Genomic DNA, 17503 nt, shown 5'->3' with positions numbered 1-17503 from the left:
TTCCTTTTTTTTTGAGTCATTTGAATTAATAATAAAATAGGAGGTGATAGTCCACCGAAGGTACATAGAGATTAGGGTTTACGTTACATTGTACTATTCTCCCAATTGAAAACAAAATCATAAAACGACACTCATCACAGACTTCATTCTTCTGAAGTTCCTTTATTATGACGTTGTGTGAGGGTTAACAAAAAAATGTTTTACGAGGGAAAGAGAAAAACTAAACAGAGAAGTGGAGAAAGCTAAATATGAATACATTGGGTTCAGGTCTTCCTTTCTTCACTCGTTTACTTTCATCTTGTTTCTTTTCTTTCTTTCTCTTCTTCTTAAGGTTCTTCTTAAAGTTCATTTTTCCTTGTCTCCGGTTCTCTGGTTTTCTTTTGAAATCTCTTATTTTTTCTCTCTAGAGCTCTTGCTTTATCTTGATCTCTGATGTTCTCTATCTTAATCTCCTTTTCTCATTTAAATCGTTGGTTACCTAGTTTTCAAAAAAAAAAAATCGTTGGTTACCTCTCTCTAGAACCCTATTTCTCTTTCTTCTTTGTCTTCTTCTATTAATATATTTCTCTGTCCTTCTTCCATATGAAGTGCGTTACTGCAAAAACTGCATTTACTGTTGCAGCTACTACATGGTAAGCTAAGTTGACCATCATTAGCCTTTGATAATAGTTTTGAATGGTAATAAGGACTCAGATGGCCTCTTTTAACTCAAAGCAAGTGCTTCTGAGATAGCAAGGCTTGGCTACACCGACTCTTTTAATCATTTGAAACACCACAAAAAGCAACTAACTAATTGAAACTTCTAAATTACTCTTGAAAATCAGCTAAAAGCTAAATTGGCAAAGCGTTAGTACGCACTTTGCCTGTACTCTTTAGGTGCAAGGTGAACTACGCCTGTATACTTGAGGTGCTTGGCAAAACAAGCTCCTGAGTGAAGCAAGTGCGAAGCCAAGGAAGTGATAAAATCATAGTAGACATGTAAATTACTTTAGAAGCTTCAACTAACGAGGAAAAGAGAGACGAAATATATAATCCGATACTGGGGATCAATTATGATGATCGAATCCTTCGATTCACTTTTATTCAAGGAATGAAATTTCAATTCGGTGGGTCCAAAAGTGGAAACGTTTCGGTCAGTGTGGAAATGTTACAAATCTACATAAATGATAGAAATATGATGCAATTATGTATAACAAGGTTGTTAAACCATAATGAAACATATAAATGATGTGTCTAACGGAATAACATTACTTTAGTTTGACGGAGTATTAACAGTTACACAGTTACGTCCGAGGTAAATTGAATAACTTGTTGGCTCTAACACCCAAAGATAACATTCTTACTGATAATATTAATAGACTAATAGTTAACAAACTATTTTAGTTTGACAAGGTATCGTCAATTACACAGTTATATCAGGGGTGTTACTAAGACAAAATCAATTTAGGTAGTTAAGTCGGCTCGTAAATCATTCAAATAGATTTAAAAACATTAAAAGCAACATAAAAAAAATCAAGAGATATCTTTGAGAAATGATGAAGGAAGAGATATGTTTCTAGTATTAGTTTCTCCATATTTTTTTGCTAGATTGTTATATGTCGGTCGAAATTTTCATCATGTCGGTGGAAAACTTGAAATTTCGATGGAAAATTCGAAACTTCCAACAATTTCGGTAGAAATTTCAACAATGTCGGCGGAAATTATGCAGGAAATAGTTGTAAGTGTTACTTCGTGCCGCTAATCTAAAGTTAGGAAACGTTTCACAAAATTTCGGTGAAATTTCCCTTGCTTTTATTTCAGCAATGCGTGTAATGAACCGTTATGGTTCCGATTTCGGGGTTTCTAATCTGTATTTGTGTTGGAAGCACTAAGGCCTGAGCCAATAAATATCTAAAGGTTTGAAATAATTGAAATTTATGAGTAGAACATGATATTCTTTTCCCCATTCTATATTTTAAAGCTATTACATTCTTACATGTTTCTTAAAAAAATGAACTTAGTTGATGATTAGTTTGATTCTTAGTATCTAGTGAAATAATATTTTCAAAAAAATTATCTAGTGAAATAATTCTTACTAAAATAATTATTCTGGTATTCCTTGTATAATAGTAAATGTTTTATTTGCACATTTTTCTTACCTAAAATTTTCATAGTTTAGTAAGGCTCACCTTTATTTGTGCCTTACATCTTATTCAAGAGGTGAGTAAGAGGCATGCTTTTCTGAAGTTGCATTTTGCCTAAGATTTGGAGGTTTAATACCCTATATAGCTTTTATCGTTCAACGAGTGCATGAAAAATTCGCATCATGTTGCATTGACTATGATGGGACTTGGGACATATGCTTGTAACAAGTTGTGCTTTCGTTTAGATACTGGAATTGATTTATTCCATTATAGATCAGTAAACATGATAACAGATGAGATCTGTCCTGTATCTTGTTTCTCTGCCCAAAAAACTAAGAAGTCTTTATAGACTCAATACCAAGAAGGAAAATGAACTTCAGATGAATTTTATTCAATGGATGGTGGTCACAGTTATCACACAATGACCTCGTTTGGGAGTTAGTACCTGAGGCCAGTTCAGTTTTTCACTTGTTACATCAAGAATGGCTAAATGTTAAGCATGTGATAGAAATTTTGTGAACCACATTGGTTCTTGAACTTAATGTTTTACTCTTTGAATGTAACACCTGATACCTATTCTGAGAGAAATGGCTATATACGCTAATTAAACTACATAAAGTGAACTGGTCAAGTATATAAGCATTCTCCTTGGAGAAGAATTATCTTCGCGAGTAGAAGATTTACCGTTCTATGGAGTCCTTTCTTGCAGTTACATCTCATTTTTATCTTCGGAGTTTTAATTGTGAATTGCAATTGCAGGTATTGATGTCAATGAACACGATATACGCTTTGTAGAGGACAACTGGGAAAGTCCAGTAAGGAACCTGTCTCAGTTGTTAGAAACTTACAATTGATTTTTCGAATAGCTTCTACACCTATCAGATTAGGTTTCTGTTGCTAGATTTTGCAGCAAATATTTAAAAGCAGTAGTTATTGAACTCTTTATCTATTAACCTATGTTATTTATGTTGTTTAATTATACTTATACATCACTGCATTTGGTAACAAAGTAAAGATGTTGACTTCCCCTCTCAACTAATTTTTTTTCCAGGTTCTTGGTGCCTGGGGTCTGGGTTGGGAAGTTTGGATGGACGGAATGGAGATTACACAATTCACATACTTCCAGCAGGTTGGTTGTGTTTATATGGGCATCAACATTGTTCTTTTCAACCATTTTATTATTTATGTTTGTGTTCTTTTAGGATCAAAATTCAAGTTTACTTTAGCCTACTAAGTTTGTTAATTTCATTCAGTGTGGAAGTCTTCCATTGTCCCCTATATCGGTGGAGATAACATACGGCCTTGAACGTATTCTGATGCTACTACAGGTCGAGTTTAATGAATAAATATCTTGTCATACTCCATTTTGTAATAAGACGAATATTCTTTGACACTTAATGCTTTTTGGTCGAAACCTAACTTACAGGGAGTTGATCATTTCAAGAAAATCCAATATGCCGATGGAATTACATACGGGGAGCTCTTCTCCGAAAATGAGTAAGACTGTATTACAAATAAGTTTTCAGACCATCTTGCTATTCTTTCTTAGATTTGTTTGAATGCCCACCTGGTCTAACTTTTGCTGCATGATAAGTGAAAAGCGTTTAAATTACCTTGAAGGATCCAACATAATAGATCATTGTCTTGTTGCAGGAAGGAAATGAGTGCATATTATTTGGAACATGCAAGTGTTAATCACATCCAGAAACATTTCGACTTTTTTGAGGAAGAAGCTCGGTCCTTGCTGTCACTAGGTCTTGCAATACCTGCGTACGTTTATAGACTAAACTTTGTCAATTGCAATAACTACATGGTCCTGAATGTAATAGATTATGTAATTCTGAGTGTTGGTTAAATTGACTTCTGCTCACTTGCTAGGTATGATCAGCTTTTGAAGACATCTCACGCCTTCAACATTTTGGATTCTAGAGGCTTTGTGGGTGTTACGGAACGAGCTCGGTATTTCGGCCGAATGCGTAGGTGCGATTTGTGTGAATATTTTCCTGGTTACCAAGAAGCATAATAATTGAATAACGTCACACCTAAGAAAATAACGATGTTGTGTTGAGTTCAGAGTAAATGCTAAGATAGCAACAATGTAGCATATCTATCTTTTATGATAAGATCTATTTTTTCAGTTCATGCTTGTCATTCAAGTTATAGATTTACACACTGTCTAAGAATTAGTTGATATATCAAGTTTCTTTAGTTCTAGTGGACATCTTTGTATGTTATTGCATATGACTAGTACGTTGCATTAAATGCCAGCTCAATCGCACACTCTTTTTCATATTATTAATTCAAATTATTCAACAAAAAAAATGCAAGATCAATCTACTTATTATATCAAATTTGAACTATTCGTTCAATCTTGCTGTGGATATTCATTTCTTAGAGAAGTTAAGCCTTTGTGTGCATATCAACTCACGAAAATAGTAAGTACTACATTATTATCATTTTATCATCTAACTTCGAAATTTAACATTTTTCGCTTTTGGGGTTGTTTGAGAAAGAGAGAAATGAAGATGAATTTTGTTATGAGAAGTTAATAAAAGCATTAACCTCATTTTTTCCCCATTGAGCAGTTTAGCTCGTCAATGCGCACAACTATGGGTCAAGACAAGAGAGTCTCTTGGGCATCCACTAGGCATTCTTTCTGAGGCCAACAATCTGGTTTTTCCCAGCGAAGTTCTGGACGCAGCTAAAAGGAAGGTCAGTGTTACTTCAATGGGTTTTGCCTTTGTTTAGTTGGACTAGTATCTAATATTAAACTTAGACAAAGATGATGATTCGCGAGTTAGATGAGAATGGGTTTATTATAATAAAATCTCACCATTTAGCATCTCCTACAACACGAAGAAACCTAATCAAGTACAAACTGAACTCAACAAAAAATATTTAGGGAATGGAAACTTTCCTTGAGGCTTGACTGAAGAGCCAAATCTGGGGTGTATATGCAATTCTGTCTAGTGCAAGCATCCCAAGGTACTCAATTTCGGCTTTAGTATTTTTTGGGATCCCAACTCGTGCAAATGTTTTGTTGTTGAGATATTTATAAATTCATGATAACGAATTTTGTCAAACAATTGAAAATTTAAGGGGTTTTAGAAAGTTAGCCCACAACAAAAAAAGCATAAAGCATGTTTGCAAGTTCTAGCTAAAAGTGTTTACTTGGATGTTTTGAGAACTCAAGAGTTTGTTACAGGAAGTATGTAAAGTCATTGTTCTATATACTAACAAAATTAGTAGCTTCTTGCTAACCCCGCCAAGAAATGATTCAAAATTGGCAGTCTAGTATCCAAGTAGTATTCCTTTTCATGAGAACTTTTTATAGTTTTTTTCTTCAATCCCTGCTCATTTCGAAGTGAAAAGTGTTTTTGACCAAAATAAGCACGTAACAACATTGTATGTTGGGAGTCTTGTCGGTGCCCAACTGCCCATTGAAACCGAATATGGCGTCTATTTGAACATAAATATGTAGGTTTTTAATACCATGGTGCTCCCATATTATGGAGAGGCCACCTTTCTCATGTTATTTCAGCTACTGTGCAATGACAGATCACTGGCCTGAAGTGCAAAATTTTCCAAATGACAAACTTTCTTCAGTTCTACAATTACTATCTTGTCGCTTGCTAGGACAATGACTGTTTAACAGTACACTCTGACCTCATATTCGGGTTGTATGCTTTGATATCTGAAGCCAGAAAAATATTTGTCTAGAAAAAAAAAAGAAACTTTGGGCGAAATAGCAGTCATATATAATGTGGCACTTCTACGATATACCTTAAAGCTGAATGATCTTTATGAAGTTTTTTGTAGTAGTTCGATGAAAATTGTAAATGGTCAATTTTACAACCTTCTTTACTTTTAGGTTGCTTTCTTATTTACGGTTATAAGGCTCGAAACTATGATGGTTTATGACTTGTCATCTATATAGAACATAATGTGTGTTGCAGGTGCCAGATAATCCACGAGTATTTGCTCTTGAGATTGGAACAGAAGAGATGCCGCCTCAAGATGTGGTTGATGCAAGTCAGCAGGTATAGTTTTGTATAGAGCAAAAGAGTGTATATTCTTGATTCATCATTGATGAAGTACGAGGTGGATTCATGAAGAATCTCTAGGCCATAAGTTCGTTCACGTCTGAAATAGGAGGTCTAAATGCATGAGTAATTGCATTCGAATTATTTCGTGCTTTTAGACTTCAGCTTCAGGTCCAAATTTCCATCATTAAGGCTCTAACTTCGTGCTACTAAGATGGAAATTATCTAAGACAGACGATCTTTTTTCGCACCCCTTGTACATGTTTGGGCCTTGAGGTGGAAATATTTTGGTTTTGAGCCTTAGTGGGGCTGACACCTTGGTGTTCCATCAAGTTTCTTTTGCTTACCAAAGAGCCTCGAGGCTTATAATCTTTTGTGTACAAGCATAATATAATGATATATAGGTCTTTTTACCATGTGCCCTAAGGGCACTTGGTAAATATTATTCCCTATTTTACCATGTACAAGCATAATATAATGATATATATGTCTGTATTAAAATTTCTCCATAAATTAATTCTTTTTTCTTTTAATTTCTTTTTAACCAGGAATGTTTTCCCTTTCTTTCTACTCTAATAAATTTAATCTTTTCTATTCAATAAATCAACTCATCTTCACTTCATCCCTGGTGTATCTTTTTATGTTATTCTCAAGACAATCAGTTTTTTCTCCTCTTAAATCATTTACACTATTTGTCATAATATATTATTACGAAAATGGTATATAATTTATTCAACAAATCTAAAAAATATATATATTTCAATAATGAAAAACATATCTTTGTGTCCCAAAAACATATAATAATTAAATTCTGTTATATTAAATATCAATCGCTAAACTCCTCTCCAAATTACGTTTATATGTCCTAAAAACATTAATTTGCCTCACTCGATCTCCAAAATTTGGATGAGATAAAAATATATCTCATTGTTTGTATAATTTAGAACCATTTGGCAATCTAGGAGAGAATATTTAGTTGAAAAATATATTCATCGTAGCTAAATAAAATTGAGAAGGTCTAAAAAATGTTGTAGTAAATTTCTAACCACATATAAATGTATTTTGCTCAAGTTATGACAATAGGCTTGATTGATCTTCAAACTTTTGTTATTAAATTAGAACTTAATTATTCATATGTTTATGAATCAAGAATATAGTTTTTCGTTATTAAAAAATATTTTTTTATTAGGATTTATACCATTTTGGCAATAAAATATTATAAAACAAATGCAAATGATTAAAGAACAAAAATAATTTATTTGTAGAGAATGACAAAAATTACAACGATATTGTAGAGACGATGAGTTAATTTATAAAGAAAATGAGTTAATTAATAGAGTAAAGAAAATATCGGATTTGTAGAGAATTATTGGAAATACAACTAAATTATAGAGAAGATAAATTAATTTATAAAGATCAATATATTTGAAGTAAAGTAAAATAATGAATTAATTAGAGTACGGAGAAGCAGCTAGAGAGAAGCAGTTTTGGAAGGGGATAGCAGCTAGAGAGAAGCAGTTTTTTAGCCTGACTAAGTGGGCGTTGGGTGATGGGAAGTGTATAAGATTTTGGGAAGACGTATGGTGTTCTCAGATTCCTCTCAAGGAGAGATACCCATCTATCTTCTATATTTCGGTCTCCCACCAGGAGTCGGTCCATAGCCACTTTAACCATACATTACGCTCTTGGGAGATCCGTACGAGGAGGAGCTTAAATGATTGGGAGATCCCTATTTTTGCTGACTTATTGAGAGCCTTGGAGCAGTGTAAGCCAGTTGAGGATAAAGTCGATGTAAGGGTGTGGGTTAAGGATGGAGGGGTGAAGCTATCGGCGAGTAATTGTTACTCGAGACTTAACCCCATCTCAGCTCAGTCTTTAGACAGCTTCGACTTCAGTTCTCTGTGGTCCAGCTTCATCCCTCCTAGGGTGAGCTTTGTGGTTTGGTAAGCTTCTCTGGGTAAGCTGCCTACGGTGGATAACCTCAAGAGGAGAGGCTGGAGTATTTCTAACAGGTGTGGGAGGTGCAAAGAGGAGGAAGAATCAGTGACCCACTTGTTTATTCATTGCTCGGAGGCTGAAAAACTTTGGAAGTTCTTTCTTAGCTCGGCTGGGGTAAGTTGGTGCCTTCCTGGGACTTTAGTCCAGCTCATAGCCCAGTGGGAGAAAGTACATCTGAAGAAGTCCAAGAGAAGCCTTTGGTCCCTTGTGCCTTTTGCTATCTGTTGGTGTATATGGAAGGCTAGGAATGATGGAGTCTTCAAGGACTCCCTTCCTTCCTTCATGGTGGGGGAGGAGGATGTATTGGGGGTCTTGTATCATTGGAGTAGGTCATTGGTGTGGGCTAGGGCTTATTCGTACTTTGATTTTGTGTCGAATTGGGGGGGCATATTGAATATGTAATAGTGTAAGCTACCCCGAGTCACCATGTACAGTCTTCGTTTTCTTTTTCCTTCTAATATTAATTCAAAGTTTTCAAAAAAATTAGAGTACGGAGAAAAAAAAATCCTAATTAACACGAAAAATAACTCAAAAAGAAAAAAAGAATTAGTTTGTAGAGGGAAGATTGACAGAGTAAGAGAACAACAGTAGTTAGAAATGTTAATACTTACTGAAGGGTAAAAATGGAAATTATATCAGGTTGAAAAGAATAATGAGATTAAGTGAAAATTTTACATTTCCAATATAGAAATTAAATGCTTACTATGTGCCCTTAGGGTACATGTCGTATATATATTGCTTATAATCACTTAATCAGTTAAGTTTATCTTTTTTTGCTTGACTAACTCAAATTATGAAAATTCTTTTGGTTATGGTCATTCTTCATTGTTATTTCCAATGATGGCCTGCATCAGTTGTTCACTACGATCTGATCTGCTATATAATGTCTTACTGTGATTTGCTGGTGGTTGCAGCTTAAGCATCTAATCATTCAGTTGCTAGAAAAACAAAGATTGAGCCATGGAGAAGTGTTTGCATGTGGTACCCCTCGCAGAATAGTTGTATGTTTTCCAACGCACATTCCTTGCCTTCCATGTACACTTGATATCTGTTTTTTGATATAAATGTTTGTAGACTAGGCAACATTATACTGGTTAAAGGTGGGTCACCAGAGATTGTCTTTGGCATATTTTATTCCACTTATGTCATTAGAGTATGGCACTTGCTACTTATTGTCATTGCAGTATCATAACTAAAATCTCGTATTTTGTTTCTTTCCCGCGTTCTTTTCTGTACTAACTTTGCACAAACTGATGGCCATTGAGACAATGAGACCACATTCTAATCAATTCCTACTATGTTATGATGCTGATTTGGATGATCTATAAGCTATGGTTACTGACTACACAAGGTCTTTAAGGTGTATCAGGAGTTGAGGTCAAAGAATACTGCAGTTTTATTGGTTTTCCAGAATTCGATTCTTCAAATGTTTCCTCGTAGTAATACATTCACAAAATCCTTCGGCATTGTCTTGATTCTAATAATCCTTCACCATTGTTTTTGTAGGTTCTTGTCAAGAACTTGTGTTCTAAGCAAGTGGCGAATGAGGTTGAAGTTCGGGGACCTCCTGTAGCAAAGGCATTTGACCAACAAGGAAACACCACTAAGGTCTACACTGGTTTGCTTATGTTTGTTTTGGTTTCCTGGGTGTTTGAATCATCTTGATTTAATTCCTTGCAAGCCATGGCATAGGTCTAGTTTAAAGCAATTCTTGACTTAGTTGTTACAAGTAGACAAATTTTGCTCATCTTATTACCAATTCATATTAATTCGGTGGAGACTCTTGAGTCGTCAGAATTTATTCTGACTATGATATTACGCTGAGTCGCTGACTAGAGTGCTTTGTTCCTTTTTAGTATTTAGTAGTTTCTAAAGATTGAAGGTTTTCCAAGTACATTTTGCCGTTGGACTCCGACGGGGTCTCGTTTCTTCTTTCTAACTTCATAATATCTTGATAATAGGGGAAATGTGTGCAAGGAGTCAATAAAACTTTATTCTCCTCTTCCCTTGTATTATTCTTTTTCTTCTTTGTTCTGTCAATTTGTCTTTTCTCCTGACTGAATTTTGGTCTAACCTTCTACAAACTTGTAACTGGAATAAATAGATTTGTTTTGGAGCAGCTATATGCAATGATTTCTTTTGCTACATTTAAGACTTGTTAAATCTTTAAACTGATAATAAAATACTGGTATAATGGTATTACAGCTCCATCATTACCATGATTGAAACACGATTTTAAGGGATTAATGTGTCAAGTAGCTCTTATCACTTTTTCCTTTTTCCATTTACAATATCTGAATCTAGTTATTGATCTGCTTATTCTATTCCCCTTTGTCAGGCTGCTGAGGGATTTTGTCGTAAATACGGTGCATCAGTTAACTCTATTTATAAGAAGACTGACGGTGAGTTAAGTCGGACTTGTTATAAAAAGTACTTGTATGAGGTTTTTTTTAATAGTAAACTAAAATTGGAAGCTTACCATTATAAATCTATAGATGTAACAAGAAATAGTATCTGAACAAATTAAAAAATTGGAACGTCTTTCCTTCAGTAGTTGCAACCAACTCTTAAGGAGGGCCTTAAGGTTTTGGTTCACACCATTTCTTTAATTGACACTTTTTCTATGTTCAAACGCATTGTGTTCCTATCCTGCAATCAAAATCAGAACTTTGTCGAGTTGCTTTATTAACGTGATCACCTAACGACACAAAAATGGACCTAAGGCGACTTTGTCTACTATTTTACTTCTTCGTTCAAGTTCTTAACCAAAATTTTTGCTAGAAGGTGTTACTTTCCTAGTGAGTATATGGAATGACAAGTGAATGTTTTGTATATAACACATACATATCAGATTCGGTTATATTGGATTATATATTGTTCTCCATAAAAGTTTTGACCCTCGTTATATTTTTTATGTGGCAGGGAAGACAGAATACGCTTATGTTCGTGTGATGGAGTCGGCACGACTTGCTGTAGAGGTACATGAGAGATCCTTTACATGTTAATTATTTGTGAATATGAGTTATTTGTAAGAGTTTAAAAAGATTTGGTTGTCCTTGAGGACTGAAATTGTTTTTATAATAAACAATAGCATACCACTTTCGGGGACTGTTATTATGTCCCTGTGAAGTTAAACCATGCATGCGAAATATTTCGAGTGCAAGATGTGTAATTATTAAGAGACGAGCTCCTTGAGGATTGTGACATAGAGAATCCGAAATTGAGGGTATACAAAGTTACAAACTCTTTGTGAAACTAGAATCTATCTGAAGTAGAAATCAGATTTGCAGAGGCCGGAAGGTAGAAGTAGAATGTGATGGAAAGGTTAGGTTGAAACATTGAAGCATATGACAAATAACAGAGATGGATGGAATTAGCATGCCTAGAATACTGAAATGCTCTGTTTCATTTTAGGTGGTGATTCAAATTGGAAAGTTTAGTTTTCTGGAATGGTTTGATTTATAATTCCCAATCTCGAAGTAAACATGTGTGCATGACATTTGGATTTTGCTAGCGAAAGTCACTAAAGAAGAATCTGTTGGCTATTATCTGATTTTGAATTGGCATGACTGCTTCTGATTAATTCCTATTGAAATCCAAATAAGTAGTAATACTAGCATAAATTCACCCGAGCTTCTTCGGATGATATTAAACGTAAATTTTCTAGTCCCTGCTGGTCCAGAATCACATTAGTATTGCTGAATCCAGTTTTTATATCCACAGTGCTTGATTAGGACTTGTTGTCTGTGATTACCTCCAATTTCCTTACGAGCTCTTGCTATTCAAGAGTCCGGAATACGAAAAATTAGATATTTGCCTAGGTTACCTTGGATTGTTGAACCCTTTGAGGAGTAATGAGAAACTGGAGAATCAAAGTTTTAGGTAATGCAAGGTTTGTGGAATCCTTTGGAGAGGTTGAAGATGAAAGTGACCATTTCAGCCCTGATGAGCTCAATAAGTAAGTACACTAATGGAAGATGTACACTAATGGAAGATGTATGCACTAATGGAATCCTCTGTCGAGATTTCGTTTCAGAATGCTCATGCTAAGTCATCTCATCATAATGCCAAAATGATCGTCACTCTTTGCATAAACCTTTAAGGTGGCCCACCTTTCCTGTTTTTTTTTTTTTTTTTTTTTTTTTCTTTTTTGATAATTTGCTTAAATTCAAAAAGAGGAGAAAAAACACGCTCCCGGAACCTAAAAAGGCAGAACTGGACAGGAGCAGACTCAGTCTGCGACAAAGAGCCCCGACACTACATTGTGCTAACCAACGCCTCCAATTTACGCTGTAATCTAAGAAAGATAAACTTAGTGCGCAATTGAGTTGCCTACTCCAGTGTATAGAGACACTCGAAGCATATGGGTTGTTTCTAATTTGTTACTACCTGTATTCCGAAGGGAATTTAGTTTTTGTCTTTCCTAATCCCCCTAATGATTGCATGGAGGATGAGGGCCCATGGCTCTCTTCCTTTCATTAGGAGATACAGTTGTGTAAGCTATCCGACATAAATCACGGGATCTTCAAAGAACTTGGAACGAAGTCCAGACCTCCTTTGCTGCTGTGCAATGCAATAAAGGATGAGGATTACTCTCGACTGCCTTTTTGCATCTGGAACACCAATGGGACGGATGATCCCTCTCTTCGTCAGGGCATCTGAATTCTGAAGTTGGAAGCTTCTCTTTAGTCGTGGCCCAGATTGTCAAAGAGATTCGAATGGGAATCTGGTTGCACCAGACCCCCTTTGGATTAAAATCTTGAGGCCGCTGGGCACCTGTGATTCTCTTATAACATTGATTGGGTCTTGATCATTGATCGTCCATCTAGACTGGTCTTGATTCTCGTTAAGAGCTACCCCCTCTAGGATAGCTAGGAAGTTAGAACATTCTTCCATCTCTCAGTCATTTAAGCCTCTTCAAAGGAATAGCTTCTAGCTGACCGGCCCATTCAAGCAGGTACCCATCTGAGCTACTTCCAATTCTTTTTTCTGGAGATATTGAAATTTTTCAGGAAGAGGTCCTTGAGCAAACTATCCTGGCACCACTATCCAACCAAAAGTTGGTTTGCCTCCCGTTACCCAGCTTTCTCTTTGTAATTTCGGACAAGGAGTCATAGTGGTTTCTTATACCCTCCACACGACAATTATAGGGCTCGTTGTTGCGCTTAGTAATCTGCCATTTTTCGTGGACACCATACTTCTCCGTTACGATCTTAAACCAAAGTTGGATTTGCTTGACTTCAGACCTCCAAATAGAGAAGCGCTCAGTTAATTGTATTAAGATTTTCTGGTTTAATCTTGTATCAAGCTTCACCACTCTAAATTACAATTTCATGTGCTCTAATGCCAGGTTCTAGCTGAAGATTTGCCTAGTACCATTGCTAAGATATCATTTCCAAAGTCAATGCGGTGGAATACTCAGGTACACGCACATTTAGTTTCTCGTCACTTAGTTTTTGCTGAAAATTAGCTTTCCTTCTGTGCTTCCATAGTTTTTTCATATGCTTTTTGTAATAGATTACACATTTGTTTTTACGAATTGTAGTCTACTTTTTTTTTGTTAATGCTGCAGAAGCCTTGGAGTTAACTAGAACTACTACTAGAAAGCAATAAAAGAAAACAGCACATGAGATAAAGTTCAACTCCGTTATAATTTGAATGGTGAAAAGAATACATACGGAAACCCTTTTAAGATTGGAGCAGCCTTATGAGTGCTAAAAAGTGAAAAACATGGAAATCTCTAAAGACGCAGTAACTTATACTGTTATTGCTTTACGGCCTTCTTTTGCCCAATTTCTCAAATTATAATACTTACCCATTTCCTTGCTTTCTACTACAATCTACAAACATAGTGATACGCCACCGCTTTGGGGAAACAAGAAAATTTTCCGGGGTATAAAATTTTGACCGACTTTTTTTTGTTTGTTTCCCCCTAACCTCCACCACCATTCTTTCTCCACTTCTGTAAGGGTCACCGACAACCTTTAATTAATTAATTTTTTTTGAAATCTTTCTCTCTTCCCCTCTGCCGAGTGCCGGCCACTACCTCCACCCAACACCATTATTTCTCTCTCCTCCTTCCTCTCTTCTCCACCTCACCCCTATCTCTCTATCCATTCTGGCGAAGGGGTGGACAGGTGGTAGTGTTGGAAGGAGAGGAGGAAGAAAAAAGAGGAGACGAGGAAGAACAAGATGTATATTTCCCTTTAAAATGTGTATCCCATAAAATTTGACAAAATTCGCAATTCCCTTTAAAATTTTGTACCCCAGAAAATTTTCTTGTTTCCCTAAAGCGCCGGCCTAATGATAGTAGCGCAGATGCAAAGAAGGGCCTAAAGTAACAACTAGCAACCATCTAGGACACGAAGTAATTGGCCAGTTCCATGGTTTTAAGACACGTAGTGCTAGTCGTAATCTGTAGAAGGTCCTCTTTGCTAAGTAGTACGACTCGGACTCGGACTCGGCTCGGCCAAGATCCGAGTCCGAGTCAGGGGGCGAGTCAGCCGAGTCACTCGGCCGAGTCAGCCAGAGTCGATCTCATTGCTTCCCATAAGTAGTTACTAATGTATGTACTCCATATAATATGATTAATACGGCAATTCAAAATGTAATCATGTTCAAACTTCAAAACTGAAAATTAACAACTAATCTGCAACTTTCTAAAACTATGTTTTGGTAGTTTAAATATTTTATTCAGAAAATCCTTTGGTATATTTTGAATACTTACTACTAATAATTTTTTCTTTTTATGTCTAAAAAATCTTTTGGTATTCTAAAGATTTTAAATACTTACTACTAAATTGCAACTTTCTATAACTATGTTTTGGTATATTTCTTGAAAATCTTTTGCTATTCCAAAGGTTTAAATACTTACTACTAATAAACTTTGTAATTGCAACTTACTACTAATAATCTTTTGAAAGAAACGGAAAATTTTGGTATTTCTAGAATATTTTCAAAAACAGATTTAATATGTGACAAATAAAGGAAGAAAAATTGGCATATACTAGTAACGACCCGAGTCAGATCCGAGTCAGGACTCGGCTCGGTGTATGTCCGAGCCGAGTCCCGAGTCACTAGGCTGACTCGGCCAAGTCGTACTGCATAGCCTCTTTGTGCATTTTTTTCAGAATTCGAGTTAAACTAGATTCATTGCTTGCTTCTTATCTTCTTCATTGTTTTCTTGATTGCTTTCTACTAGTAGTTCTAGTTTATTTAAAGGCTTTCACAGCGCTTACATCTGTGAAAAGTCACTTGTCCATGTCCGAGGAGCGTTTGTTGACGTCTCAGAGTTGGTCAAGGTTTTATTGAATCTAAACTCGAAGTAAAATGCTTTTTTTGCTGCTATGCCTTTACCTTTCCTTCCAGGTTATGTTTAGTAGGCCTATTCGTTGGATATTGGCTCTCCATGGAAATGTTGTTGTACCGTTCACCTTTGCTGGAGTTTTGAGGTAACTACTTGTAGGATACTGCTTTTCAACATTGGCAAATATTGGTTCTGATTTCAAAGGCGGAGGTGTTCTTGTTGGTCTGAACTAGTCTAGTTTAGAGAAATAGGGTCTTTTGGCATTACATCTTGATAGCCTTATCAGTTGTGAGATGTTCCTTTACAAACTATTGAGGTTAGAAAATCAAACTGCATGGTTCTCAAAAGTCTTTAAGAAAGAGAATAGTTGAGTTACGCAGTCTTTGAAATGGTTTTATGCAATCCCTCCAAATCGTCCAAATTATAGCATAGTGTGTCCTTTAAGAATTTTAGTTTAAAGTGGAAGGCAATGATCACAAGATTGTGAATCATGACTAGCCTTCGGGAAGCATTTTCGTTTGTTAGGTCCATGCTTTTCTAATATCTTGTATACTTTGCACGTATTTGTAAAATCATTTGACTCCAAAAAAAGAAATATCGTTTAATTACTTCTTTTTGTTCTCCTGTCCCTATGCAAATTTCTTTAAGCTTTATAGTTTATAGTTTATACTGATCTTAAATTTGAAGTAATTCAGAATTTAGAATTTAGAGTAACACTACGTCACAGGTAAAATTCACAATACATAAATTCACGTTCGAGTTAATAAAATTTGCATCGTTTTAGTATTTCATCAATATTAGCCGACGCCAATAATGTGCATGTCTCGCTATTCGCTAACCATCTATCGCGACAATTTTTGTGCTATCGGTGCTGGGACCGGTGTCACCTCCTATCTCTGCAATCAACACTTTCTTTTTATTGGCAGCCAATAATATATCTTGGGATCAATAGCCAAATATCGATCTTTGGAAAATCATCACTACAATGAGAACTTGACCACGGATCTCAAAGTCTTCTTCACTAAGTCTACGTAAACCACATGGGTATCAAGCAAGAAACATTTGCTGCTTTGCAAATAATTTGAAGCACCTGAACCACCATAATTGCAAGGAATAAAATTTCGGTTTCGGTGGAAATTTCAGTCAGTCCCCAATCGGAAACGTTTCTTCAAAATATTTCGGTTAGTGTGGAAACTTACAAATCCATGGAAATGATATGAATACGATGCAATTGTATATAACAAGATTATTAAACCATAATGAAGCATAAAAATGATGTTTATAACGGATTAACAAAATCTATTAGTTTGAGGGGGTATTGACAATTACACAGTTACGTTCGGGTGTAAATTGAATAACTTCTTTAAAATAAAACCCAGAAGATAACATATTTACTGATAATAGTTAACAAACTCTGTTAGTTTGAGAAGGTATCATCGATTATACAATTATATCAGGGGTGTTACTGAGATAAAACCAATTTAGGTAGTTAAGTCAGAGGGTAAATCATTCAAAAAAATTTAAGAAACATTAAGACATAACATAAAAATAAAGAGACATCTATGAGAAATGAAGAAGAAATTGAAGATGAAAAAGATAAAGGAATTGATATGTCTTTAATTACAGTTTCTCCGGACTTTTTTGTTAGATTTCCATTATGTCGGAGGAAATTTCGAAATTTCCAACAATTTCAGTCGAAATTTCCATCATGTTGGTGGAAACTATGCAGGAAATTGTTGCAAGTGTGATTTCGTGCACCTAATCTAAATTCAGGAAACGTTTTGCGAAATTTTGGTGCAATTTCAGGAAATTTCATTCCTTTCATCTGTGTCCTTGGCATGTTTCACTTATGAATTTGTAGTTTTTCTTACAAATAATTGATAATAGGGTGAATTTGTTGAACTCGATGGATGATCTACGAGGGGTTTTTTGATGAAAAAAATTGTACACTGATATTTACTTGTCTATTATAGTGGGACCCGATCTTATGGTCTTCGCAATACTCCTTCAGCTACTATTGAGGTACTACAGTA

General features: G+C 35.5%; 1 protein-coding gene across 1 annotated transcript in view; it reads left to right on the top strand.

The window, feature by feature from the left end:
* EDD1 (glycine-tRNA ligase) overlaps positions 1-17503 on the top strand; it is a 29124-nt gene that overhangs the window by 3849 nt on the left and 7772 nt on the right. Inside the window, exons 6-20 of the mRNA XM_086633656.1 lie at positions 2883-2938; positions 3175-3252; positions 3377-3451; positions 3550-3620; positions 3777-3893; positions 4002-4103; positions 4709-4835; positions 6080-6163; positions 9079-9165; positions 9671-9772; positions 10503-10566; positions 11087-11142; positions 13515-13586; positions 15533-15615; positions 17444-17492. Coding sequence (XP_086489782.1) covers positions 2883-2938; positions 3175-3252; positions 3377-3451; positions 3550-3620; positions 3777-3893; positions 4002-4103; positions 4709-4835; positions 6080-6163; positions 9079-9165; positions 9671-9772; positions 10503-10566; positions 11087-11142; positions 13515-13586; positions 15533-15615; positions 17444-17492 — 1223 coding nt within the window. The remainder of the gene's footprint in view (positions 1-2882; positions 2939-3174; positions 3253-3376; positions 3452-3549; positions 3621-3776; positions 3894-4001; positions 4104-4708; positions 4836-6079; positions 6164-9078; positions 9166-9670; positions 9773-10502; positions 10567-11086; positions 11143-13514; positions 13587-15532; positions 15616-17443; positions 17493-17503) is intronic.

Source organism: Eschscholzia californica, unplaced genomic scaffold (genome assembly GCF_041429995.1).
Source record: "Eschscholzia californica isolate CP2 unplaced genomic scaffold, dmEscCali1.0.p SCAF_4, whole genome shotgun sequence".
NCBI lineage: Eukaryota > Viridiplantae > Streptophyta > Magnoliopsida > Ranunculales > Papaveraceae > Eschscholzia > Eschscholzia californica.
This window is presented reverse-complemented; position numbering and strand designations above follow the sequence as displayed.